The sequence below is a fragment of the Hyperoodon ampullatus genome, assembly GCF_949752795.1.
Source record: "Hyperoodon ampullatus genome assembly, chromosome: X".
Lineage (NCBI taxonomy): Eukaryota > Metazoa > Chordata > Mammalia > Artiodactyla > Ziphiidae > Hyperoodon > Hyperoodon ampullatus.
Genome location: NC_136913.1, coordinates 132,471,458 through 132,498,385, shown reverse-complemented (window position 1 = coordinate 132,498,385; position 26,928 = coordinate 132,471,458). Strand labels below are relative to the sequence as shown.

Here is a 26,928-nt window from a genome sequence, read left to right as displayed (position 1 = left end):
TAACAGGGAAACTCAGATCCAAGTCTCAGTCCCTCTTCCCTTGCAAGTGCTTGTACCTTTATTTAACCTGGGGGGTGGTTCCTCTTTATCAAGAAACCAACCAGGAGGTGTTTGTAAACACAGAATCAGCAACGGGCCTGTGATCTCAACACACCTTCCTAGAGGAGTTCAGTTTTACCTTCTTCATATTTGAGAAATGAGCACAAACACTCTTCCACAAGGTTACAGGATGTTGCAGGTTTTTGTTGCTGGAGATGATACTGGTGGGCTGGCTGAAAAGGCTGATGGGGAACATCTTTCTATGGTCAGAGCTAGAAGAGCCCTCAGGGCCCATCGGTGTGCAGTGGGAGAAGCAATTTGCCCAGGGCAAACTGACAGTGTTTTGCTCTGGAATCCCGCAATCCTGCCCTTGGCACATAGTGAATGCAGCATGAACATGCCCTATGCAGAGAAATCTCTTCTTTGCATTTTTAAATGTTTTTATCACTCAAAAGAGCATCCCCTAGACACTATAATACAATGGAATGTCACTCAGCCATAAAAAAGAGTAAAACAATGCCATCTGCAGCAACAGGGATGGACCTAGAGATGACCATGCTAAGTGAAGTCAGTCAGACAGAGAAAGACAAATCTCATATGATATCACTTATATGTGGAATCTAAAAAAGCAATACAAACGAACTTATTTACAAAACAGATACAGACTCACAGACATAGAAGAGAAACTTATAGTTACCAAAGGGGGTGGGGAAGGGATAAATTAGGAGTTTGAGATTAGCAGATACACACTATTATATATAAAATAACCAACAAGGACCTACCGTATAGCACAGGGAACTATATTCAGTATCTATCTCATAATAACCTATAATGGAAAAGAATCTGAAAAAGAATATATGTATAACTGAATCGCCGTGCTGTACACCTGAAACTAACACAACATTGGAAATCAACTATACTTCAGTAAAAAATGATCCCACAGAAATTTTCTGATACATCTTTTAAGACTCATTTACTCCATAGATCACCTCTGTCCTTTCTTTTTCTTGTCATTTATCTGTTGAACAACCTGGGCCTTTGATCACAGAATTTCCCACTGTCTGGCTTTGCGGGTGGAACTTTCACGTCTGTTCGTTCCTCTTCATAAGTTAGCAACTGTTGAGGCTGAACACCTCTACCTATGATTTCACTGTGGACAGCAGAATGGTGAGATTCTAATTCTATCATTGGTTTTCCTTTGTTAAGCAGAATACATTTATGAAAAGATAATGAAATGGTTCCATCACAGCCTCTGAGGATGACAAATTCTTTTTTCTCTTTTAATATCATGATGAACTCCCAGATGTAAACATATCTGATGGATTTCAAGCCACCGTAATTATTATATTTATTAAAGCTCAAATTGTTCCATCTTCGACCAGTGGGAGTATCTTCAGATTGGCTCCTGAGTCCTTTTGATAACTTCCTTGTGGAACAGTGTCACAGTGAAGAGCTTCACTTTGGTGCTGGCTGCTCGCTTTCAAGGGTCTTTGTCACATGACTCTCGCTTCCAGAAGCCCAGAAGCCTGGTTTCACCTACTTAGCAAAGAGCTCCAAGAACACGTTATTTCTGCTTTTCTATAATCACAACTCTTAGGCAGAGATTTTAAAACCTGAGGGGAGGGCGTGCTGGTGAGTTTCACATGCAGACTGCGCTAGATGCTGCTGCCTCCTTGGCCCTTCTTCACTCTCAGCTTGGCTACCACGTCGTCCCAGAGGATGTCTCTTGTGTATGCCTGTAGCATTTTGGCTCTCCCTTTTTGTAGCACTGATCTCGCTGACTGCAGTTGTCTGTTTACCCATATGCCCACTTCCCCTGCTGCCCATGAGACTGAGGGGCAGGGCCCATGGCTTGTTGACCAGTGGCTAGCATATTAGGGTGCCAACAGATAATTGCCGAATGAATGTCTGTGTCATTCTTCTCCTACCAGAGCGCTCCTTACCCGGGGTTGAAATCTACCCATTTCATATTTCCACCCCTCTCAGCATCCCAGCTACATGGTGAGCTCTTTCAGGGACCAGTTCTAATCCCCTTCCCCATCTCCACCATCTGGCAGGATGCATTGTGGACCCCTCCCCCCCGCCCACCAACACTATTATTAAAGGATAAGAAATGTGTTTCTATAAAACTAAGAGCAGTTAACTTGAAACTTGTTTCAGCATCCAATTTGACTTCCTCTTTTAGAATCATTTTTGGGAAGTACAACAAAGTTCCTCTTCACATTTCCCTACCAAAGTGGCCTTTGGAAAGTTTGGGGTACCCCGGGCACCCCAGGGCATTCTCTCATCCTGACGGTGATGCGGGAGCTCCTTCCACCCCATCCAGTACCATGTTTTTGTGACAGGAATTGATTGAATGATTAATGCTTCTCTTCCTCGTCCACCACTCCCAGGAGCCTACAAACATGCTGTTATTTCTCTTGTCTTAAAAACAAGGACTTAATTACACTGCTTTGTCCCTCTTCCAAGTGGCCAGATCTCTCCTTAGAGCTTTACCCCATCATTAAAGGCAGGGTTTCCTCCTCTCTGTCGCAACCCCATGTGGGGTGACCGCCACCCTTCTGATGCTGCCTCTTGCCATGGCCTCAAAGCAGCTTTCAATTCTGAGCCATGATTGCAGGTCGGGTGTGAGAGCCCCCTCTCCCCCTTCATGGCCTCATCAGATGCTCTGCTGCCTCAGATCTCCCAGCCCCTGGGCAGGGAGGGAGCTGAGAACACTGCACACGGTGCCCTTTCCCTTTTCTCCCGGCCTCTGGTTGAAAGTCGGTGGGCATATAAACATGTCAGGCACACCTGAAGCTGTAGTGGCACGCAGAGCATCATTCTCTTTTCTTTTTTGGTCATGGTAAGCTTTGCCAGATCATCTGACCTCAAGGCTTGGCTCTTTCCCAGATTCCTACAGCACTAAAGGCAGTTTCTTCCTATTGTTATGGTGCTTCTCAGCAGGGAATAGAGGACTGCTTTAGGCCAGACAATGCCTGCCCCATGCCCGGGCCCCCAGCCTTTATGATGGGCTGACCTAGGGGGTGGATGCAGAAGTGTCTTCCATCTTTAAAAAAATCCCTGGACCCCAGAGCTCTCCCCCTTTACAATCAGACATCTCTAAAGAATTGCCCACAGTCCCCTCTCTCTATTTTTTTTACTTCATATTTAGTGATCCTTCCACCCTCACTTGAGTTCAAATCTCTTCCTACAGCTTTGTAGCTGTGTGACCTTGGGCTCATGAATTTCTGCGAACCTCAATGTTTTCATACATAAAATGGACATAAAAATAGTTACCTGTCCCATGGGATAGTTTTTGGAGATGAAATGGGTTATGGTAAAGCCCTTAGAAAACAGTCTCTCCCATGGGAAACAGAACCAGCACGTTACTTAATTCTCTGAGAATTCTACTTGTATTTTAATCTTCATTGGGGATTTTATAGAAGGACAATCACATCAACTTCAGCTAATGATAATCCTCTTTCCCCTCCAATGTACACTATTTTTCTTTTCTTGTTGAGCAATTCTCTACAAGTTAAATGACCACGTTAGATGGCACTGATTTGAGTGTATGATACTGGCTTTCGGCCTGAGGTAGACAGTGATAAGAAAGCTGCCTTCTTGTTCTTCATTATTGTTTTTTTTAAAAAAAAGCATGGGCACACATAAATTTGTACTGCATGCCTTTGCTGCATCACTTGTGATGACTGCATAGTTCTCATTGACCTGGGGGTGTGAGTCCCATCACTACCCTCCCCAGTGATGACCGATCATTAAAATCACCGATGAAAGGCGACTTGAAGAGGCTGCACGGGTCCTTTCAGACAACGCCGCCGGCTGGGCCTCGCGCCTCACTGTTACGGTGGGCAGTGTCCTCGTTGTCTGCTGTCCTCGTCCGGCCGGTGGAGTCTGAGAAGCCGTGTCCACTTGCCTCCCCGCAGGCCTGGCGCAGGCGCTGGTTCGTGCTGCGGCGGGGCCGCCTGAGCGGCGACCGCGACGTCCTGGAGTACTACCGCAGCCAGCGCGCCCACAAGCCCATCCGCGCCATCGACCTCAGCGAGTGCGCCGTCTGGAAGCACGCGGGCCCGGGCTTCGTTCGTAAGGAATTCCAGAACCATTTCGTGTTCGTTGTCAAGACTGCATCTCGCACGTTCTATCTGGTGGCCAAGACGGAGGAAGAAATGCAGGTGTGGGTGCACAGCATCAGTCAGGTCTGCAACCTCGGCCACCTGGATGACAGCGCAGGTAAGAGGGGACAGGGGGCTCCTGAGGCTAAGGGCGGGCGGGGGCCGCTGCGCTTGTGCCAGGGAGCTCCGGAAAGGACCCGGCGGCCGAGCCACGAGCCACGGGCGCTGCCCCCGGAGCGTGACGGGCCACTTCGGTGGCTTCAAAGCCTCACCTTGGCTTTGCTCTGGTGAGCTGCAGTGGAAGCAAAACGTGGGTGGGGACGTGCTGTCCGGCTCTGATTTTCCCCATGCTGCTGCTGCCGGTTTTTCTAGAAATATCAAATATCACTGTCTTTAAAAAATTCTAGGAACTCCAGCTTTTCTGTTGCCTACTGCGTTGTTCAGTACTAGAAGGTAGAAAGACAGAACTAAGCTACTTGTCGTAGGCAGGTAACGTTTCCTCTTATCTCCAAGTGGCTCAAGGTCTCTGCAACGGAAATGAGCTCTAAGTTTGCTGTGAGCCATTTCTGGGCAGTGGAAGCAAATGACCCATGAGGCTCTTTTTCTCTCACTCTTGCTCTCTCTCTTTTACACACACACACACACACACACACACACACACACTACCCTTTCTATATAATGTACTGGGTATAAAGCACTTGGGGTTACAGTGAACTCCCCTTCACGGATTTTGTTTTTGAGGCCCTGGCACCATGCCCTGATCTTCAAACTATGAGACTTCGAATCTGCTTTCTTTTAGTCTCTTAGTCTAGCCGGCAGAACCTTACCCCTAAATCCCATGGTCTACAGTTGCTTCAGCATTTCCCTCGTTACTGATGCTTATCATCTTCCACTGAAATACCCACATTCTAACGCTAGGTGGCGCGGAAGAGTCAGAGTTGCATGTCTCTTTAGACAGACGTGAGGGTGTGTGTGCTTCCTGCCAGCAAAGTCCTTTTCTTTTCATGACCCAGGGAAGCTTACTAAGTGAAGCTACTCGGTCACACCGCTGCTCACTCTTCACCCCAGTCCATACATTCAGCCCACACTAGATACATATTTTTGTCATGTTATGTGTCTCCTCTGTTTGTTTCCTCATCTGGGAGTTATGCTAAAATATAGGTACATAACATGTGTCCCAATATCCTAAGGGGAACAGAAACAAGTAAGGCACCAGGCAGAAAACAGAAAGCTCTGGCCTGAAGTTGGAGGAAGCCAGAACCCCCCATGACCTCTTTTGTTCCCTGTAGCCCCCCTCAGTTTTGACGACGATGTAGGGGCTAACTCCTCTTCATCTGAGAACCAGGCCTGTTTTAGCTCATCTCATCCGCAGACTGATTCTGTGGCATATGTACTATGAGCATAAGCACTTTACGGATGAGGAAGCTTGGAGCAAGCAGGTAACTTGCCCAAGGTCAGGACAGCTAGATACTAGAGCCTGGACTTGAACCCAGGCAGTTCTGGACCACTCTGACTCAGGAATCCTGAATTCCTGCCAACTTGGTTCAAAAGGGAAATAGAAGCAGGAATTTCATTGGGAGTTTATGAATGTGGGCTTTACCAGCCATCACAACTCTTTATTTCTTTCATTCCTTTTCTTAGACATCACTAACAGTCAATCATTAATGCTGTGAGGTTAGAGTTAGAGCGGTTCCAGGCACATAGTAGGTGCAAGAGTAGGTATCTATATAGACATAAATAGACATATATCTACATGTGCATGTCTGCATATGTGCACAAATGCTTATGTAAGTCTGTGTACATATATTTGTTATGCATAAATACATGTGTGTTTACATATATATAAAATGTAAGTATATTTGTTGAGTGAATAAACAGTGATGCAGAGCTGTGGCCGAGGGCCATGAAGAGGCTGTGTGTAGACTATCTAACTGCAGATTTTTAGGCCAAGAGTCCTTGGGTTTTTTGCTCTTAATTGATTCAGCACTTCACTCTTGGAACATTGGCCTTCTTCCCCAGACATTGTTTATAGCTTGGGGAAATGGTCTCCGTCAGTACAAACACCAGCTGTGATTTGCATCTTCTCTTTGGCCTCTTAGATGCCATTTGAGGAACTGTGTTCTAGCCATTCTTAAACGTTCAGCTGGGCAATGATTTCTCCTGCAGATTGTGTGGAGAGTGGCTCTCGTGCGCCTTCCTGCGTGCAGCCCTCTGCCGCCAGCTCCCTTCGCACCACCCCTGCTGTCAGCTCCCTGCCAAGAGATGACCCAAGCACTAGTACTGTAGCCACTGAGGAAACCGGAAGTGAGTCAGAGTTTCTCTTCCTTCCTGATTATCTGATTCTATCCAACTGCGAGACGGGAAGACTGCACCACGCCAGGTACGCCTCCGGCCGTTTAACTGTAGCATCTTCTAGTGGGTGTATGTACACTGCCCTCTCTTCCTGCTGCCATCAGGGCAGGGACAGATCCCTATCAACCACTACCGAGGCCGAAGCTTGTGGCACACCAAGCAGAATGACTCATGCATTTCAGCACTGTGGCTTTCCTTTCTAACCTTGCATTTTCATACGTATCTTACACTTAGAGGATGAAAAAAATCAACGAGCCATTTTTTTCCCCAGCATCAAGGGCTTGGTGTCACCGAGTGTTGTAGAGGCGACATTAGAGGCATGGGTGGCTGGGTGCCAAGGGTGTAGCAGTACCAACTACCGCTGCCGGGGACTTGCTGCCTCTCAGTCAAATGTATGTGCTTTTCTTCCCTCAGTCTCCCCACCAGATGTGACAGCTGGTCAAACTCGGAGCGCTCACTGGAACAGGTGTCCTTCGACGACGTTTTTGTGGACGGCCCGCAGCCACTGTCCTCCGGGAACCTGGCCTGCCTCTCACGCCCTGGGAACAGTTCTCAAGAGGTCCCTTCCACGAGGCCCCCGGCTGCCCTGATCTGGACGAGAGATGTCAATGGCCCGTCCAGGGACCACTTTTCTTTACCAGTGCTGGAAACTTCCTTAAACTCCACCGTCCAGGTAGATCAAAACCAAGCTTCCTTGCCCTATGGGGTAAAAGAACTAGATGTTATGTCCAACACGCCACCTCCCCGCCCCCCTAAGCCAAGCCATCTCTCTGAACGGCGCCACGAGGACCAGCTCCTGTGCGGTGGGCCCAGTAGCATCAAGAGGCCAGAAGGCACTGTGGTACCGAGAAGAATCTCTCTCTCTGGCTTAGAGAACATGAGAACCTGGAAAGGTAAGTGTCCGATGCTAAACTTCACTACCGAGAGAAACCTGGCTTCTCTTGCCTCCTTGTGTCCACATGAGGACGTTGTCCAGCGTCCTTTGCTCAGGCCAGTCCAGTGTCCCGGCACGGTCAGGCTCTGGGTGGAAGCGCATACCCCAAGCAGCAGCCCTCACTCCCAGGCTCCCCACCCGCCCCGCCGGGAGAGGTATACGTGGGTCCCTGTAGACGCTGAAAGAGGTCAGATCCCTGGTCCCCTAGTCATGCCCTTGCCCACACGATGGGCTCCCCACCTGAGACCACGCTCCTGGTGTTTGTTTGGAGCCACTCCAGGATCCACTTGGTACAGAAGGCGGTGTCTTTTGCCTCAGCTGGGCCCAGTTCCGTCCGTTTCCTTTCACATGCAGACTGAGTGCTGAGGTGGGAGACCATACTCTTGTCTCCATTTTTCAACAATCCAATCAGCCTCATCCATCATCCCACCTGACATGTTCTTTCCAAATTCTACCTGGCTGAAGTGATGTGGCTTTTTGCCAAGCTATCACCATCAAGGTAATTCTAACCTAGCCCTATCAGCTTGGTCCCTGTTTGGCCTTTTTCTGGAACTCTGTTGACTCTCACAGGGTTGCCTTGCATGTGCACTCTCTCTCTTCCTTTCTCTCTCTCCTTCCCTCCCTCCCCCTATCTCTCTCTCTCCCCTCTCCTCTTCTCTATCTCCATCCAAACGTTGGATTCTTTTACACGAAGGTAAACAAAGGCTAAAACTCATGGAAATAGAGGTTTTGACCATGAAACAAAGACCAAAACAACAGTGCTGGATGGAAGCCAAATGGCTGTGATAAGGCAGAGGGGACGCGTCCCATGGATTGTTCTGCCTTCCCCATGGAGCTCCCCCAGGAACCGATGTCTGTAGGCGGCGGCGGCAGAGTGGGGTCAGGTTCGTTATCATCCTCGTGGGGCTCCAGTGACCTGGCAGCCTTGATTGTCCCCGAGGCTCTCCAGCCCCCCTCTGCCATCGGTGAAGTGCCCGTGGCGCGGAGTCTGCGTCTCAGCTCTGCTGTCTCCCATCGGGCCCCCTGCTGCAGCCAGCACCACTGCCACTCTTTTTTTTGGTGGGGGGGAGGGGCTACTAAATTATTTTATTGTAAGGAATAGTAGAAATGAAAGAACTTAAGTGGGTGCTTTGGTACAACTTATAGAAAAGGTTAAGGTAACCACGACATTCATGCCCCGCCTTGGCGACCAGGGAAGTCACCCCCACCCCGAGGCTGGCTCATTGTCACCGTGTTCCAAGGTGTGCTTGTCAAAGAGAGACAAGCTGGTGTCATCATCACCCAGTTTGTTGATGGATCTCACCTCTTATTAAGCTGATGAGTCTCAGTGAAATGACACAAGCGGGGGTTGTGTTGTCAGTCGTCACTTTTTTCCAAGTGCAACACATTCTGTTGCATTCAGCTGCTTGCTCTCCAAGTCGTCATGGTTTAATTTCTTGATTTCATGACGATTTTGGGATTCAGCCACCTTGTTGGTTCTGCCCAAACAATGTCGAATAGGAAGAATTTCTGGAAACAATTAAACAATACAGAAATACATACTATCTCTTCTTTTTAAAGCATAAATGAAATCTGAATATATTTACTGTAATACAACTCGTTATCCTGAGATCACACCACCACCATTCTTGCCTGCCTCTAATCTGTTCTCCACACGAAGTCAAGTGGTCTCTTAAAAAATGTAAATCAGATAGTCAGTTCCTTGCTAAAAACCAATCTGACGACTTCTCTTCGCACTTGGGATAAAATCTAAATTTCTTAGCATAGCGTGCAAGGCCCACTGGGATCTATCGTGCCTACATCCCTTATCCTTCTTTCATTTTTCTTCTGGTTTTATTGAGATGTAATTGACGTAAAGCACTGTATGAGTTTAAGGAATACAGAATGATCTGACTTACACACATCGTGAAATGATGACCACAGTAAGTTTTGTGAGCATCTATCATCTCATGTAGATACAACATTAAACAAATAGAAAAAAAATTTCCTTCTGATGAGAACTCTTAGGATTTACTCTTGTTAACAGCTTTCATATATGACATGCAGCACTGTTATTTATATTTATCTTGTCCTGCACTCCATCCCTAGTACTTATTTATCTTAGAACTGGAGGTGTGTACTTTTTGACCACCTTCAGACCTTCATCCAATTCCCCCTCCCCCAATACCATACTCTCAACTAGGAGTGAAAGCGCAGAGTCCTAACCACTGAACCACCAGGGAATTCCCCTTCCTATTTTACTTCTGTCTGTAATTTTTATGGTTTTTAGTGAAATCTTGCATATCTCATTAATGTATTCCCATGCATTTGTTATTTTTTACGTGAGTGCCAACGGTATTTTACTTTAAATAATTTCTTTGCTGTTGCAATCAAATAAATTAGCTTTATATTTTGATTTTGTATCTACCTTTTCTAAACTATATATTTATTTGCATTTTCTTTGTATACAATCATATCACATGCAAATACTAATAACTTTGTTTTTCTTTTATAACATATCTTTCATTTTCTTTTTCTTACGTCACTGCTTGGGGTAGGAGGCCAGGACATCTTTGAATAGTAGTATTAATAACAGGGACCCTTGTCTTATTCCCGATCTCACATGGAAAGCTTCCAGTGTTTCACCATTCTAATGTGGTTTGCAGCAGACTTTTATAGACACCATTCATTAGATTAAGGACATTCTCTGATATTCCTACTTTGCCAAAGGTTATTTTTTAAAATCATGAAAAGGTATTGAATTTATTGAAACATTTTATGATCATGTGATTTTTTTCTCCTTTATCCTGTTAACGTGAAGAACTTCACTGGCCAATTATTTTTTGCAGTATAGTTGGTTTACAATATTATATTAGTTTCAGGTGTATAGCATAGTGATTCAGTATTTTTACAGATTATACTCTGTTAAAAGTTATTACAGGGACTTCCCTGGCAGCCCAGTGGTTAGGACTCAGCGCTCTCATTGCCGGGGCCCGGGTTCAGTTCCTGGTTGGGGAACTGAGATCCTGCAATCTGCACAGCATGGCCAAAAAAGAAAAAGTTATTCCAAAGTAATGGCTATAATTCCCTGTGCTGTACAATATATCCTTGTTGCTTATCTATTTTATACATAGTAGTTTATACCTCTTAATCCCCTACCTTATCTTGCCCCTCCCCCTTTCCCTCTCCCCAGTGGTAAACACTACTTTGTTCTCTATATCTGCGAGTCTGCTTCCGTTTTGCTATAATACATTTATTTGTTTTATTTTTTAGATTCCACATACAAATGATATCATACAGTATTTGTCTTTCTCCGTCTGACTTACTTATTTCACTAAGCATAAGAGCCATCCACATTACTGCAAATGGTAGAATTTCATTCATTTTTATGGCTGAGTAATATTCCATTGTATATATGTACCACATCTTCTTTATCCATTCCTCTGCTGATGGACACTTAGGTTGCTTCCATGTCTTGGCTATTTTAAATACTGCTGCTGTGAACATTGGGGTGTATGTGTCTTTTCGAATTAGAGTTTTCATTTTTTCCTGATATTTGCCCAGCAGTGGGATTGCTGGATCATATGGTAGCTCTAGTTTTAGTTTTCTGAGGAAACTTCATGCTATTTTCCATGGTGACTACACCAATTTACATTTCCACCAACAGTGTACAAGGGTTCCCTTTTATCCACATCCTCACCAGCCTTTGTTATTTGTTGCCTTTTTGATGATGGCCATTCTGACAGGTATGAGGTGATACCTCATTGTGGTTTTGATTTGCATTTCTCTAACAATTAGAAATTTGGAGCATCTTTTCATGTGCCTGTTGGCTATCTGTATGTTTTCTTTGGAAAAATGTCTATTCACTTCTGCCCATTTTTAAATCAGGTTGTTTTGTTTTTTTGACATTGAGTTTTATGAGCTGTTTATATATTTTGAATATTAAACCCTTGTTGGTCATATCATGTGCAAATATTTTCTCTCATTCTGCAGGTTGCTTTCTGTTTTGTTGGTGGTTTCCTTTGCTGTGCAAAAGCTTTTTAAGTTTAATTAGGTCCTGTTTGTTTATTTTGCTTTTATTTCTTTTCCTTAGAAGTTGGATCCAAAAAATATTGCTATGATTTATGGCAAAGAGTGTTCTATGTTCTCTTCTAGGAGTTTTATGGTTTCAGGTCTTGCAGTTAGGTCTCTAATCCATTTTGAGTTTATTTTTGTATATGGTGTGAGGAAATGTTCTAATCTCACTGTTTTACATGTAGCTGTCCAGCTTTCCCAGCACCACTTATTGAAGAGACTGTCTTTTCTCCACTGTATATTCTTGCCTCCTTTGTTGTAGATTAATTGACCATAGGTGTGTGGGTTTATTTCTGGGCTCTCTATTCTGTTGCATTGATCTATGTGTCTGTTTTTGTGGCACTATCATTCTGTTTTGATTAATGTAGCTTTGTAGCATTGTGTTATGTCTGGGAGGGTTATGCCTCCTGCTTTGTTCTTTTTCCTCTGGATTGCTTTGGCATTTCAGGGTCTTTCATAGTTTCATTCAGGGTCAAAATTCATATGAATTTTGGGATTATTTGTTCCAGTTCTGTGAAAAATATGGGTGTTTTGATAGGGATTGCATTAAATCTGTAGATTGCTTTGGGTCCTATGGACACTTTAACAATATTAATTTTTCCAATCCAAGAGCGCAAGATATCTTTTCATTAGTTTGTATCATCTTCAGTTTCCCTCATCAGTGTTGTATAGTTTTCAGAGTATAGGTCTTTCACCTCCTTGGTTAAGTTTATTCTTGGTTATTTTATTCTTTTTGATGCGATTTTAAACAGGACCATTTTCTTGCTTTCTCTTTCTGATAGTTCATTATTAGTGTATAGAAATATGACAGATTTCTGTATATTAATCTTGTATGCTGCAACTTTGCTGAATTCATTTATTAGTTCTAATAGTTTTTTGTGGAGACTTTAGGGTTTTCTATATAAAGTATGTCATCAGCAAATACTGACTGTTTTACTTCTTCCTTTCCAATTTGGTTGCTTTTTATTTCTATTTCTTGTCTGGCTGCTGTCGCTAGGACTTCCAATACTCTGTTAAACAGAAGTGGTCAGAGTGGGCATCCTTGTCTTGTTCCTGAATTCAGAGGAAAGGTTTTCAACTTTTCACCATTAAGTATAATGTTAGCTGTGGGTTTGTCATAAATTCCCTTTATTGTGTTGAGATATGTTCCCTCTATACCCACCTTGAAGAGAGTTTTTATCATGAATGGATGTTGAATTTTGTCAAATGATTTTTCTGCATCTATTGAGATGATCATGTGATTTTTATCCTTCCTTTTGTGAATGTGGTGTATCACATTGATTGATTTGCGAAAATTGAACCATCCTTGTGTTTCTGGAATAAATCCAACTTGATTCTTTGATGGTATATGATCCTTGTTATATATTGTTGGATTTAGTTTGCTAATATTTTATTAAGGATTTTTGCATCTATATTCATCAAAGATATTGACCTGTAATTTTCTTTTTTTGTAGTGTCTTTGTTTGGTTTTGGTATCAAGGTAATGGTGGCCTAGTAGAATGAATTTGGGAATGTTCTGTCCTCTTCAATTATTTGGAATAGTTTGAGAAGGATAAGTATTAGTTCTTCTTTATATGTTTGTTAGAATTCCCCTGTGAAGCCATTTGGCCTTGGAGTTTTATTTTCTGGGAGTTTTGGGGTTTTTTTAATACAAATTCATTTTCACTACTAGTGACTGGTCTGTTCAAATTGTGTGTTTCTTCTTGTTTCAGTCTTGGCAGGTTGTATATTTCTAGAAATTTGTCCATTTCTTCTAGGTTTTCCAATTCTTTGGCATTAACTATTTGTACTATTCTTTTATGATTTTTTAAATCTCTGTGGGATCAGTTGTTATTTCTCTTGTTTCATTTATTTTGTTAATTTGGGCCCTCTCTCTTTACTTCTTGGTGAGCCTGGCTAAAGGTTTATGAATTTTGTTTATCTTTTCAAAAAAGCAGCTCTTGGTTTCATTGATCTTTTCTATTGTTTTTTGATCTCTATTTATTTCCTCTCTGATCTTTATTATTTCCTTCCTTCTGCTGACTTTGGCCTTTGTTTGTTCTTCTTTTTCTAATTCTTTTAGATGGTAGGTTAGGTTGTTTATTTGAGATTTTTCTTGTTTCTTGAGGAAGGCCTGTATTGCTGTAAACTTCCCTCTTAGAACTGCTTTTGCTGCATTCCATAGATTTTGGAGTGTTGTGTTTCCATTTTAACTTGTCTCAAGTTATTTTCTGATTTCCTCTTTGACTTCTTCATTGACCCATTGATCTTTATTAGCATATTGGTTAGTCTCCACACATTTGTGCTTTTCCTATTTTTCTTTCTATAATTGATTTCTAGTTTCATACTGTTGTTGGAAAAATACTTGATATAATTTCTATCCTCTTAAATTTGTTGAGACTTGTTCTGTGGCCTAGCATGTGATTTATCCTGGAGAACATTCCATGTGCACTTGAAAAAAATGTGTATTCTGCTGTTTTTGGATTGAATGTCCTATAGATATCTATTAAGTCCAACCAGTCTATTGTGTCATTTAAGACCACTGTTGCCTTACTGAGTTTCTGTCTGGATGATCTGTCCATTGATGTCAGTGGGATGTAAAAGTCCCCTACTATTCTTGTGTTACTGTCAATTTCTTCCTTTATGTCTGTTAGTATTTGCTTTATATATTTAGGGGCTCCTGTATTGGGTGCATATTTGTTAATGAGTGTAATATCCTCTTTTTTTATCGATCCCTTTATCATTATATAGTGTCCTTCTTTGTCTTTTGTTATAGCTTTTGTTTTAAAGTCTGTTTTGTCTGATAGAAGTATTGCTACTCCCACTTTCTTTGTTATTTCTGTTGGCATGAAATATTTTTTTCCATCCCTTCACATTCAGTCTTTGTGTGTCTTTAGCCCTGAAGTGAGTCTCTTGTAGGTAGCATATTGAAGAATCTTGTTTTTAATCTGATCAGCCAGCCTATGTCTTTTTTTTTTTTTTTTGGTACACAGGCCTCTCACTGCTTTGGCCTCTCCCGTTGTGGAGCACAGGCTCTGGACGTGCAGGCTCAGTGGCCATGGCTCATGGGCCCAGCCGCTCCACAGCATGTGGGATCTTCCCAGACCGGGGCAAGAACCCGTGTCCCCCACCTCAGCAGGCGGACTCTCAACCACTGCGCCACCAGGGAAGCCCCAGCCTATGTCTTTTGATTGGAGCATTTAGCCCATTGACATTTAAAGTAATTATTGATAGATATGTATTTATTTCCATTTTATTGCTTGTTTTCAGTTGTTTTTGTAGGTCTTCTCTGTTCATTTCTTCTTCCTTTTGTGTCTTCCCTTGTGGTTTGATGATTTTCTTTAGTTTATGTTTGTGTTCCTTTCTTTTTAGTCTTTGTGTATCTATTGTAGGTTTTTCGTTTGTGGTTATCATTGGGTTCATATATGTTGACCTATAACTGTATCTACTTGTTTTAAACTGATAGTCATTTAAATTCAAACAAATTCTAGAAGATTTACATTTTTTACTCCCTTCCCCCACATTTTGCATTTTTGACGTCATATTTTACATCTTCATGTCTATCCCTTAACTCTTTATTGTAGTTATAGTTGATTTTATAATTTTTTGTATTGTAATCTTTGTACTGGCTTATTTAAGTGGTTGATCCTTAGTCATTACTATATATTTGCCTTTCCTAGTGGGATTTTCCTTTTCCTATAGATTTTTCCTTCTTTTCTGCTTAGAGAAGACCTTTTAACATTTCTTTTAGGGTAGGTTTAGTATTGATGAACTCTTTTAGTTTTTGCTTGTCTGAGAAGCTCTTTATCTCTCCTTCGATTCTAAATGATGATCTTGCTGGGTAGATTATCCTAGGTTGCAGGTTTTTCCCTTTTAGGACTTTGAATCTATCACTCCACTCTCTTCTGGCCTGCAAAGTTTCTGCAGAGAAATCAGCTGATATAGCCTTATGGGGATTTCCTTGTAAATGACTATTTTTCTCTTGCTGCTTTTAGAATTATCTCTTTATCTTTAACTTTTGCCATTTGATTATGATATGTCTTGGTGTGAGTCTGTTTGGGTTCATTTTGTTTGGGACCCTCTGTGCTTACTGTACAGGAAGGAAACAGGATATCTGTTTCCTTCTTTAGGTTTGGGAAGTTTTCAGCCATATGTTCTGCAAATACATTTTCAATGCTTTTCTCTCTCTTTTCTCCTGGAACCCCAATGAAATGAATTGTTGGTATGCTTTTGATAGTACCTAGAGGAATGGAGTTTTTTATATGCTTTGATCCAAATCAAATTAGACCCCTTTGGCAAAGAAGCTTCTGGTCTTCACGACTTGCCTTGCCCTGGTAGAACTACTTCTGAGTGAGCTGGTGAGGGGTATGGGAGCACCCCAAGCTAAAATGCCACAGATTCTCAGTGTTCTTACCGGATGTCCAGTAGTTGTTTTTCATTTCTTCAATAAATCCTTCCCAGTATAATATACAACAATTTTGTTGTATGCTTTTGGTAAATTTTCAGAGTCCCCAGATAGTTGTGCTTGACTTTTTAAAAATAGTTTTGTACACTTGTATAATTGTTTCTTGGAGAATGGCTTTTCTGAGCTCCTCATTCAGCCATTCCAGTAATACCACCTTCCTCTGTTTGCTAATATTTTTGTGGAGTGAAGTAGAAAAGAATAGCTTTATTGCTTTGCCAGGCAAAGGGAGCTGCAGCAGGCAAATGCCCTTAAAACTGTGTGTCCCAACTTGGAGAGGGTAGTGAGAAGTTTTACAGTAATGGTTCAAAGAGGGTGTGACATTTGTTAATATTTTATTTAGGATTTTTGCATTGTTAATCATAAGTGATATTAGTCTGTACTTTTCTGATATATTTTATGTTTATCAGGTTTAGCTACCAAAGTTATACTTGCCTCATAAAAAGAATTAGAAATATTCCTTGATTTCCTAAACTCTTGAACAAATTTGTGAAGCATTGGGACTGTCTGGTCTTTGAAGTTTTGGTAAAATTGTCTCTTGAAACCATCTGATCTTCGTAACTTTGTCTATTTTATTCTTTGGAAATTTTTTGTGTCAATTTTGCTGTAGTGTATTTTTTGGAAAATTATCCATTTCATCTAGATTTTAAAATTTATTTGTGTAAAGGCATGCAGAATTGTCTCTTTTAAAAAACTTCCTCTGTTTCAATGATAATTTTTTCCTTGTCAATTCTTATTTTGCATATTTGTGCCCCCCTCTTTTATTGATTAGATTGGCTAGTCGGTTGCCTTTAGGTTAATTTTTTTCCCCAGGAAACCAAGATTTTGATTTTTTAAAATTAATTCCACTATTTCTCAGTACTCTATTATTTTTTGCTTTTATCTTTATTTTATCATTTCTTTTCATTTTCTCTATTGTTCTTTTTTAGCTTTGAGCTGGTTATTTAATTCATCTGTTTCATTCTGTCATTATTATTGATATAATGTTTTAATAGATTTTACATTTTGGGTAGAATTGACCATTTATTTATTCCAGGTACTTGATGGGCCCTTTCAATATTAGATTCAAGTGTTACTTTATTTGTGGACCTTTTCTTGGATTATGATTTCAATATTTTGTAAAATTAATTTTTATTGGAGAATAGTTCTTTACAATGTTGTGTTAGTTTCTACTGTACAGCAAAATGAATCAGCTGTATACATATACATATGCCCCCTCCCTTTTGGACTCCCTTCCCATTCACGTCACCACAGTGCATTGAGTAGGTTACCCTGTGCTATACAGTAGGTTCTCATTAGTTATCTATTTTACACATAACATCAATAGTGTATATATGTCAATCCCAATCTCCCAGTTCATCCCACACCCCCCTTCCCCCTTGGTGTCTATACGTTTCTTCTCTACATGTGTGTCTGTATTTCTGCTTTGCAAATAGGATCATCTATACCATTTTTCTAGGTTCCACATATATGGGTTAATATGTGATATTTGTCTTTCTCTTTCTGACTTACTTCACTCTCTGTATGACACTGTCTAGGTCCATCCATGTCTCTACAAATGACCCAATTTCATTCCTTTTTATGGCTAATATTCCATTGTATATATGTACCACATCTTCTTTATCCATTCCTCTGTTGATGGACATTTAGGTTGCTTCCATGTCCTGGCTATTGTAAATAGTGCTGCAATGAACATTGGGGTGCATGCCTCTTTTTGAGTTATGTTTTTCTCTGGGTATATGCCCAGGAGTGGGATTGCTGTGCTGGGTCACATGGCAGCTCTAATTTTAGTTTTTTAAGGAACCTTCACACTATTTTCCATAGTGGCTGTATCAATTTACACTCCCACCAACTGTGCATAAGGGTTCCCTTTTCTCCACACCCTCTCCAGTGTTTGTTATTTGTAGACATTTTAATGATGGCCATTCTGACCGGTGTGAGTAATACCTCATTGTAGTTTTGATTTGCATTTCTCTAATAATTAGTGATGTTGAGCATCTTTTCATGTTTGTTGGCCATCTGTATGTCTTCTTTGGAGAAATGTCTATTTAGGTCTTCCACCCATTTTTTTATTGGTTTTTTTTTTTTTGATATTGAACTGCATGAGCTGCTTGTATATTTTGGAGATTAATCCTTTGTCAGTTGCTTTGTTTGCAAATATTTTCTCCCATTCTGAGGGTTGTCTTTTCGTCTTGTTTATGGTTGCCTTTGCTGTGCAAAAGCTTTTAAGTTTCATTAGGTCCCATTTGTTTGTTTTTATTTCCATTTCTCTAGGAGGTGGGTCAAAAAGGATCTTGCTGTGATTTATGTCAGAGAGTGTTCTGCCTATGTTTTCCTCTAAGAGTTTGATAGTGTCTGGTCTTAATTCCATCAATCTCCATCACATCTTTCTGAGCTGGGAGTTATTCTCTTGCTTTAAGATGGTGTTGACTCTTCAGTTTATTTCTCAGAGGCAGCCTGGCTTTTCACATGTCTAAGTTCTAGGAAGACATTTTGCTCTGGTCCCCATGTGCTGAGGGCCCATTTTGGTGGTGTTCCCCACCACCGGCCACCATCTCCTCCTGTGGGCTCTCGCAGTCCGGGGCCCCTGACTTTCCTCCTTCTCCACTTGCTCTCTCTCAACATGAGCCAGTGCTCATCTTCCTACTCTTTGAATACTGAGAGTCTCTAGGATTTTATATTTAAACTTTTCTCAACATTTACAACCTAGATTATCTCCTCTACTCTTAGGTTTTGACTGTCATCTCTAAGCAGGTCTCATTTGAATCTAGGCCCATATATCTTGCTACCTTCTGGACATCTCCTATTTCAGTTCAACAGTTATTCTAAGTTTATGTCACATCCGTCTCACAAATGCCTGATCCTGGATTCATCCAGCTCTCCTCTCTCTCCGGATCTGTTCCTGAGGCGCTGACTCTTGCTTCAGAAGTTCATGGTCACCGATTCGCGCTGCTGCTCTGCAAAGGCTTTTATTCACCCCGTGCTCCTGCTCATCACAAGGGCTATTTCATGCCTGCTCCCCTCTCCTCAAACCTCCAGCTCTGTCTCTACCATCTCTAAGTGCAGAAAATTCATGTAACAAATGCAACGAGCATTTGTTAATTACTTGCTCTGACTCTCCCCAGTTCACAGAGAGAACTGAAGCCGTCATACAGCAACCTCTTCAAAATCTGGTCCGCTTTCCATCTGTGGGGGGAAGGTGTTCTGACTGCCCAGCTAGACTCAATAACAAGTCTCTCTCCCTCTCTGGAGCTGCACACAGGGCCCTGAGGCGCATAGGTACTTGGAGCCTAGTTTCAACTGATGTTGTCCGCATTTTTCACCACCCTGCTTGTTTCTTGCAGGTGATGTAGAAGGCCAATCTTTAAGACACCGAGATAAGCGGCTAAGTTTAAATTTGGTAAGTTCGGTACTTGAGTTTCTTTCAGCCTCAATTTTTACCAAAAAAATACCCTGACCTATTTATGTTCCCATGATGTCTTTTGAGACAGCACTGTGAATCTCTGAGGAGCCCTCCAGTCTCCCATCAAGGCTTAAACTTGTCTGGGAGCTACTGGACTTTGTGTGCTGTGAGGACCCTGCCAGTTCTAATGGCCCAGATGCTTCCCCAAACTTGGGGTACCTGCTGAAGTCATCACATGATACTTAAAGCACTTGCATAAATTCATTAACCTCTGTCTTCCAGCATGAGATCTAGGCGAGTCATCACCTACCTCACACGATAAGTCCAGAGGCAGAGCTTGAGTTAGAGGCTTTGTCTGACTTTCCTAAAAAAATTCAAAGTTATTCTTGGATAATCTGCAACTGAAATGCCATGTGCAGCCGAGGCTGCCCACTGGAAGCAGTTTCCATGGCTATTCTGTGCTTTCCCTTGCAGCCGTGCAGGTTCTTCCCGATGTCCCTTCCGGGTTCTGCCAGCACTGAGGACAGTTACATGCCCATGAGCCCCCAGGCCACCGCCTCTGCTCTCGGACCCCACTGCAGCCCTGACGACTACATCCAAATGAGCTCAGGAAGCATCTCCAGCCCATTGCCCGAGCTCCCGGCGGACCTGGAGCCTCCCCCCGTGAATAGAGATCTCAAGCCTCAGAGGAAATGTAAGTCACTTCCCCAGGTCTGCTGTGCGGGACTGGGGAGCAAGGTCTGGTGGCCGTGTGGAAAAGCTTCCGTCCTGACCGTCTCTGGGAAGGGGACACTAGAGAAACCAGCCCAGAGGCCTGGGAAGCACAAGGGCAGGGAGAAATGGCTGGGATTGAGTGGGGAGGGCTGAGGAGCCCTTCTGCCCCAGATCCTAAGGATAAAATGAACCGGGGGACTTGCAATCACTGTGGCCTGGCAAATGCAGCCTCTGAAGCCAAGTTCATTCCAGAGGACTCATCTTTGGCTGCTTCCCTAACAAAGTCCCAGAAATAAGTGAGGTTGGGTGAGAATGGAACCCACCTGGCCTCTCTTTGTTTAGACAGCACTTAAATGTAATCACAGTGTCCACCTTGTGTAAGGCAGCCAAGAATGACCTTTGACACTGATTCCTGAATGTAGACCTGGTCGTATGCCACGTCGCTCAGTGCCCTGCTAGTGCCTGGCAGAAGAGGTGTGTGGGGTGGGGGCATGTGGAGGTGAGCAGCTGGAACAGGCAGGGAGGAGGGCGAAGAGGGGACGAGCAAAAGCAGGTCAGAGTAACTTGCTAACTTCCTTTTTCGCTCGTCGTCACCTGCCCAGTAGGGCTGGGCGATTCCAAGGAAATACCTGGTACCGTGACCGTGACCCCTGACAGTCCATTGGCTCCATCGCCGCCTCTGCTGCTTCAGGTGGCCACGCCCAGAGCTGGAACTAAGTCGTCTGCTTATGCCCAGTCCACTCCAGCCTCCCTCTCTTCAATTCGAGTCAAATCACATTTCTGGGGGAGGCACAGATGAGGAAGCAAGCAGGGAGAAAGATATGTCCAAACCACCTGGAAGAAAAAGAGTTATTCAATAGGTACTAAATAGGAGAACAGACCCTGTCTTGTGAGCTTTAGAGGAAATAGCCATTCAGGCTGGCCAGAAACCATTTCACAGGGACCTGTAACTTTGAGGTAGATACTGTTGTTTTGCTCAGTGACTTTTCTGTAGCAATGCTGTGCAACAGAACTTTCTGTAATGAAGAAAATGTGGCTGTTGAACAAGTGAAACGTGGCCAGTGCAACTGAGGAACTGAATTTTTAAATTTTATTTAATTTTAATGTATTTAAATTTCAATAACCACATGTGGCTAGTGGCTACCACGTTGGATGTTAGAGCTCTAAAAGACCTAGTGATGGAGGTACAGAGATTTTGGTTGGACGTGTGGTTGTGGATTAATTGGGACACCTGGGCCGGGAGGGGCTGGTTCTTACATGTGTGGCTCCAGGGATGGACCCTGTGGCCCAAGTGAGAGAGGCAGGGGGTGAAGCCAGGAGGCGGCTGGTCAGTGAAGCCAAGACCAGGGTGCATCACAGCGAGGAGAGACCTTCTCCCCGGGGACTACACGACGCATATGTCCTTTCCAGCTCAGCACCTGGCAGGTCTGAGGCTCCTGGGAAACTGATTGAGCAGCACGGAAGTCACTGGCAATATGGAGCGGAGTTAAACACTCTCCGCCTGTGTGGCCTAGTGAGGAAAGAGCTAGAAGACCAAGCAATAGAGGAATACACTCACGACCAACTCAGCAAGGCGGGCAGCTGAGGCGGAATGGGATGCCGAGGCTACTGCAGTGAACAAGCCAGAAAACCCTGTGCTCCCAGAACGTGGTCGGTCTAGAGCCGAATGAGATCATCACAGCTGAATGTATCATCACGAAGTGGGCGAGTGCTGTGAAGGGTAGCACAGGAACTCATGACAGCCCATGAGCTGGGCCTTATCTTGCCTGGAGGTCAAAGAAGGCCTTCCTAAGCAGGACATGTTGAGCTGAGATCCGAAGATGACTCTAACTAGACAGACAGATGGGGAAGAAAGGTACAGTTTCAGTTTGGGACACCTAGAACCATGCCTGACAGTGAGTTCTCAATAAGTGTGTAGTGACTGGATGTAAGCCCAGCTGATGATGTGGCCACTGGCTCAGTGGTTGTCCCCTCTACTCCCAGTGAGGCAGGGAAGAGTAGGACAGCAAAAAGCACGCTCATCATCAGCACTGCTTGTAAGTAAATGTGGATCTGATGGAATATCATAGTTTTATATTCTTCAGTTTCTGGCCTTGAACCCCTGAGAACTTACCATGTTGGCTGTCATGTGTTATCTTGTAGCACGGTCACCTCCCCTGGACCTGAAAAGCCTCTCCACCATCCGGGAACACACGGCTCTCACCAGGACCCGCACTGTGCCTTGGTGAGTCTTTGATTGCTCATAGGGGCCTCATCTGGTGCACTCCCAGCGTTACTCAGGCCTCGGTGGTTAAAGGTAGTCGAAGCCCACTGGATCTAGCTTAAGCCGAACGAGGGATGGGATTTATTATCTCGAGCTGGAAGTGTTTTGTAGGTCACAGAGGAAGGACCATAAGTGAGTCTCCCAGGACAATGGAATCGGGAATGAGAGTGCTGCTGGGAACCTGTCTCTCACGTCTGCTTCTCTGTTGCACAATCCTCACGGCCTGAGATAGCTGTCCCTTAGATCCTTATTTACATGCTACAACCCTAGTACCAACAGAGAAAGTTCTTTTTCAATCCCAATTCACATGGGCTCAGTAGACAAACCCCAAAATGTATCTGCACTCTCTCATCTCACCTTGTAGCAATTTCAGAGTCCTTGTAGGAATTTCAGAGTCCCGAGCCTGGCCTGGGAGTTTCTTAGTTCACCCTATATGCCGCAGGACACAGTGGCTCTGTAAAGCAGAATTCTGCAGTGAACTACATTTCCAGACAGAACTGCAGAGCCTTGGCCTCTCTTCTGACTTGGGAGTATGATGAAAGTGGATTTGTAGTCTTGGTCTCATCCTATCAAAGGAATGACCACACTTCCTTACTTTTCCTGGTTACTCTGAATGGAAAGAAGAGAGCCTCAAAGGAGCGTTTTTGTTTCGTTTTGTTTTTCTCTAAATGATATGATGCCTTGGTCTCTTTCTAGAAAGCTCATGAGCTGTGTCACATGGAGGGCCTGGAAGAAAATAGCCTTTGAGAATTGGGAACCCTTTGCCCCATAGCAGGACGGCAGCTGCGGGGTAGTCTCTCTCCTGGTTCAGGAATTGCTTTGGCCAGGAGGAAGTTGCATGGGGAAGCGGGGGCGAGGGCCGAAACCCCAGAGGGGCCATGTCAGTTTTTGGCTGGCTTTCAGAGCAGCTGTAAGACATTGCTTTGACCTCATCTATATTTCTGTTCTTAGCAATCGAACCAGCTTTCTCTCTCCAGAAAGAAATGGTATTAATTCTGCAAGACTTTTTGCCAATTCTGTTTCCAGAGAAGAGGAACAAAGCTACATGCAAATGGTAATCCTATATTTTTCACACTCTTCTTATTCTTCACCCCAATCTATATTCTTATCAGTTCACTATAAAGGAAACATAGCGTTCAGAAAGTCCCGTGCAATCTTAAAACAATTACTTGACTGTAATACCAGCTTACAATGTTTCCCAGACTGGGAACAAGTTGTTATGAAGTCGGTTTTCTTTCCTGCGATATTCAGCTCCTCGTACCATTTTGAGGCCACAGTTTTAAGTGTACCCAGGGCTGCAACGTGTAATGGGAAAATGGAAATGCTAGCAGTTCTTTTCACCATGGCTGGGATATCGTGTTTGACCGCAGTAGGTTTGTAGCTCCCTGTATGTCCAGAGTCTAAGCTGTGAAAACTCACACATTGGATGTTCCCTTCCACCACACCACCGGGTAGCCCTGCCCTGACTGCCTCCGAACCTTTACCAAAGATGAATCACTTAGAGTCCCGTTGGGAGGGTGGCCCAGTGTCCCGGGTCATGGATGGGTCTAGTCTCTGGAGACTCCTGGTAGAGTCTTTCTGTGGCCCAGAGTGCACAGAGACCCGACATCTCGATCCTTTGATGAACGATTTATGGTTCAATCTCTCCTCCTGCCCTGTGTTGTCCCTTCCATTCTCTCTACTTTGGATTCTGTTGAGAATGGGTTACTGAAGAGAAAGAGGGTCTTTTAGCACCTCTGGCAATTATCAGGCCCTTTAGCCAGAACTTTAAAATGTAGGGAACTCTAGAGAGAATCTCTGTTTAAACTACGAAATTTTGAAAAAGAGATCTTAGAAGGACAGTGTTCAAGGCACTGAGACTATATACTTTGGAGAAGAGAACTCTGCCTTCCTATACGTGACAATAACAGGCATTTAAAATTCTCAAAACAGTCATCTCCAGTGAAGCAGCAATTAAATGCTTCATTTTGCCTTTCTATTTGACAGATTGTTCTGTGAGTACCCATATGCAGGTGGAAAGTGACTCATATCCAGTCTGCTGTGGTATTCCCAATATTTTTCACACTTAGTAATGGCCCTTGGGAAACCTCTAGAAGAAAACACTCTTATAAAAGATACTGCCCAGCTGTGCTTTGTCTCCAGAGAACAGAGAAGGGAAGTGAATCTATAGCCTCATAGAAGCAAGTGCAGAGTCATTCCAGACACTAACCGTTATTTCTGATCTTTGAGGTTGTGAGAAAGACCAGTGTTTCATTAACAGCATAATTCAGGATTGGTTTCTTGCCTGTATATAGTCATTGATTAATGACTGTCTCTGTACATTACTAGGCAATATGACCCAGTAGATTAAGAGCCCAGAAAACTGGCTGAAGGAAGGTAGCTCTGAGGGAACCACCACATAAATGAATTTAAAGCCTATCCCATCTCTTTCAATTGTGTGTTTTAAATTCAGTAATATGATATTTTCAAATGACTTTGATTTACATTATTTCACTTGTTCCACAAAACAACCCATTTGGTAGACAGAACTAATATAATTCAGTTTCGATTTTGCACATAATCATATGCATAATTTTTTTCTCTTTGAGGACAAGTTCTTATCGGAATGTAAAAATTTAGGCTAGGGGCTGAAATACAAGTTTTGTTTTATTAAAGTCACCTATCCTTCTTTAGCTACTTTATTTTTTAATGAAATATGGTTGACGTTCAACATTTTGTTTGTCTCAGGTGTACTACATAATGATTGACATTTGCATACATGAATGAAATGATCACCATGATAAGTCTAGTAAGCATTTGTCCCTCCATGACTTACTACAATATTATTGATCCTGTTCCTTACACTGTAGAGTACATTCCCATGGGTTATATAATGGAGGTGTGTACCTCCAAATCCCCTTCACTTTTTCCGCCCACTCCTCACCCCCTCCCTTATGGCAACCACCCATTTGTTCTCTGTATCTATGAGTCTGTTTCCATTTTTTGTTTTTGTTTTTGTTTTTGTTTTTGTTTTTGTTTTGGCTGCATTGGGTCTTCATTGCTGCACGCGGGCTTTCTCTAGTTGCGGTGATTGGGGGCTACTCTTCATTGTGGTGCGTGGGCTTCTCATTGTGGTGGCTTCTCTTGTTGTGGAGCACGGGCTCTAGGTGCATGGGCTTCAGTAGTTGTGGCTTGCGGGCTCAGTAGTTGTGGCTCGTGGGCTCAGTAGTTTTGGCTTGTGGGCTCTAGAGCGCAGGCTCAGCAGTTGTAGTGCATGGGCTTACTTGCTCTGCAGCATGTGGGATCTTCCCGGACCAGGGCTCGAACCCGTGTCCCCTGCATTGGCAGGTGAATTCTTAGCCACTGTGCCACCAAGGAAACCCCTGCTTTTTGGTTTTTGTATTTGTTTTATTTAGATTCCACGTATGAGTAAGATCATGTAGCGTTTGTCTTTCTCTGACTTATTTCACTTTGGCATAACAGCCTCTAGATCCACCCATGTTGTCATAATGGCAAGATTTTTTTTTTTTACTGGGTAACATTCCATTGTGTGTGTGTCTATATATATATATATATATATATATATATATATATATATATATATATATGCAAATGTACATACACACACACACACATATATATATACACATCCGTATACCACATTTTGTCCATTTATCTATTGATGGACACTGAGGTTGCTTCCATGTCTTGGCTATTGTAAATAGTGCTGCAGTGAACATGGGAGTGCATGTATCTTTTCGAATTAGTGTTTTTGTATTTGGGGGGGATAAATACCCAGAAGTGAAATTACTGAATCATATTTTTAATTGAGGAACCTCCATACTGTTTTCCATAGCAGCTGCACCACTTTACATTCTCACCAACAGTTTAGGAGGGTTCCCTTTTCTCCACATCCTCACCAAACTTGTTACTTGTGTTCTTTTGATGATGGCCATTCTGACAGGTGTGAGGTGATGTCTCATTGTGGTACTGATTTGCATTTACCTGCTGATTAGCGATGTTGAGCATCTTTTCATCTATCTGTTGGACACAGGTATGTCTTCTTCGGAAAAATGTCTATTCAGGTCTTCTGCCCATTTTTTAATCAGGTTGTTTTTTTGATGTTGAGTTGTATTTGTTATTTGTATATTTTGGTTATGAACCTCTTGTCAGATGTATCATTTGAAAATATCTTCTCCCATTCAGTAGGCTGCCCTTTTGTTTTACTGATAGTTCCCTTTGCTGTGCAAAAACTTTTTAATTTGATGTGGTCCCTTTTATTTTTTTTTTTTTTGCTTGTTTTTCTTTCTCTTGCCTGAGGAGACATAACCAAAAAATATTGTTAAGACCCATGTCAAAGAATATACTGTGTGTTTTCTTCTGGGAGTTTTATGGTTTCAGGTCTGGTATTTGTCTTTCATCCATTTTGAATTTGTTTTTGTATATGGTGTGAGAAAGTAGTCCTGTTTGATTCTTTTGCATGTAGCTGTCCAGTTTTCCCAACATTTATTGAAGAAGCTGTCTTTTCTCCATTGTATATTCTTGCTTCCTCTGTCGTAGATTAATCGACCATACAAGTATGGATTTATTTATGGAGTCTATTCTGTTCCATTAACCTATGTGTCTGTTTTTTTGCCAGTA

At 42.9% G+C, this 26,928-nt stretch overlaps 1 protein-coding gene across 2 annotated transcripts in view; it reads left to right on the top strand.

Moving 5' to 3' along the window:
- The window catches only part of GAB3 (GRB2 associated binding protein 3), a gene marked incomplete at both ends in the record, with an annotated part of 54,355 nt that overhangs the window by 20,589 nt on the left and 6,838 nt on the right, over positions 1–26,928 (top strand). For both annotated transcript variants that reach the window (XM_079726866.1, XM_079726865.1), the window contains 7 exons: positions 3,963–4,266; positions 6,315–6,528; positions 6,915–7,393; positions 19,273–19,328; positions 19,806–20,025; positions 22,188–22,269; positions 23,260–23,362. In XM_079726866.1, coding sequence (XP_079582992.1) covers positions 3,963–4,266; positions 6,315–6,528; positions 6,915–7,393; positions 19,273–19,328; positions 19,806–20,025; positions 22,188–22,269; positions 23,260–23,362 — 1,458 coding nt within the window. The remainder of the gene's footprint in view (positions 1–3,962; positions 4,267–6,314; positions 6,529–6,914; positions 7,394–19,272; positions 19,329–19,805; positions 20,026–22,187; positions 22,270–23,259; positions 23,363–26,928) is intronic.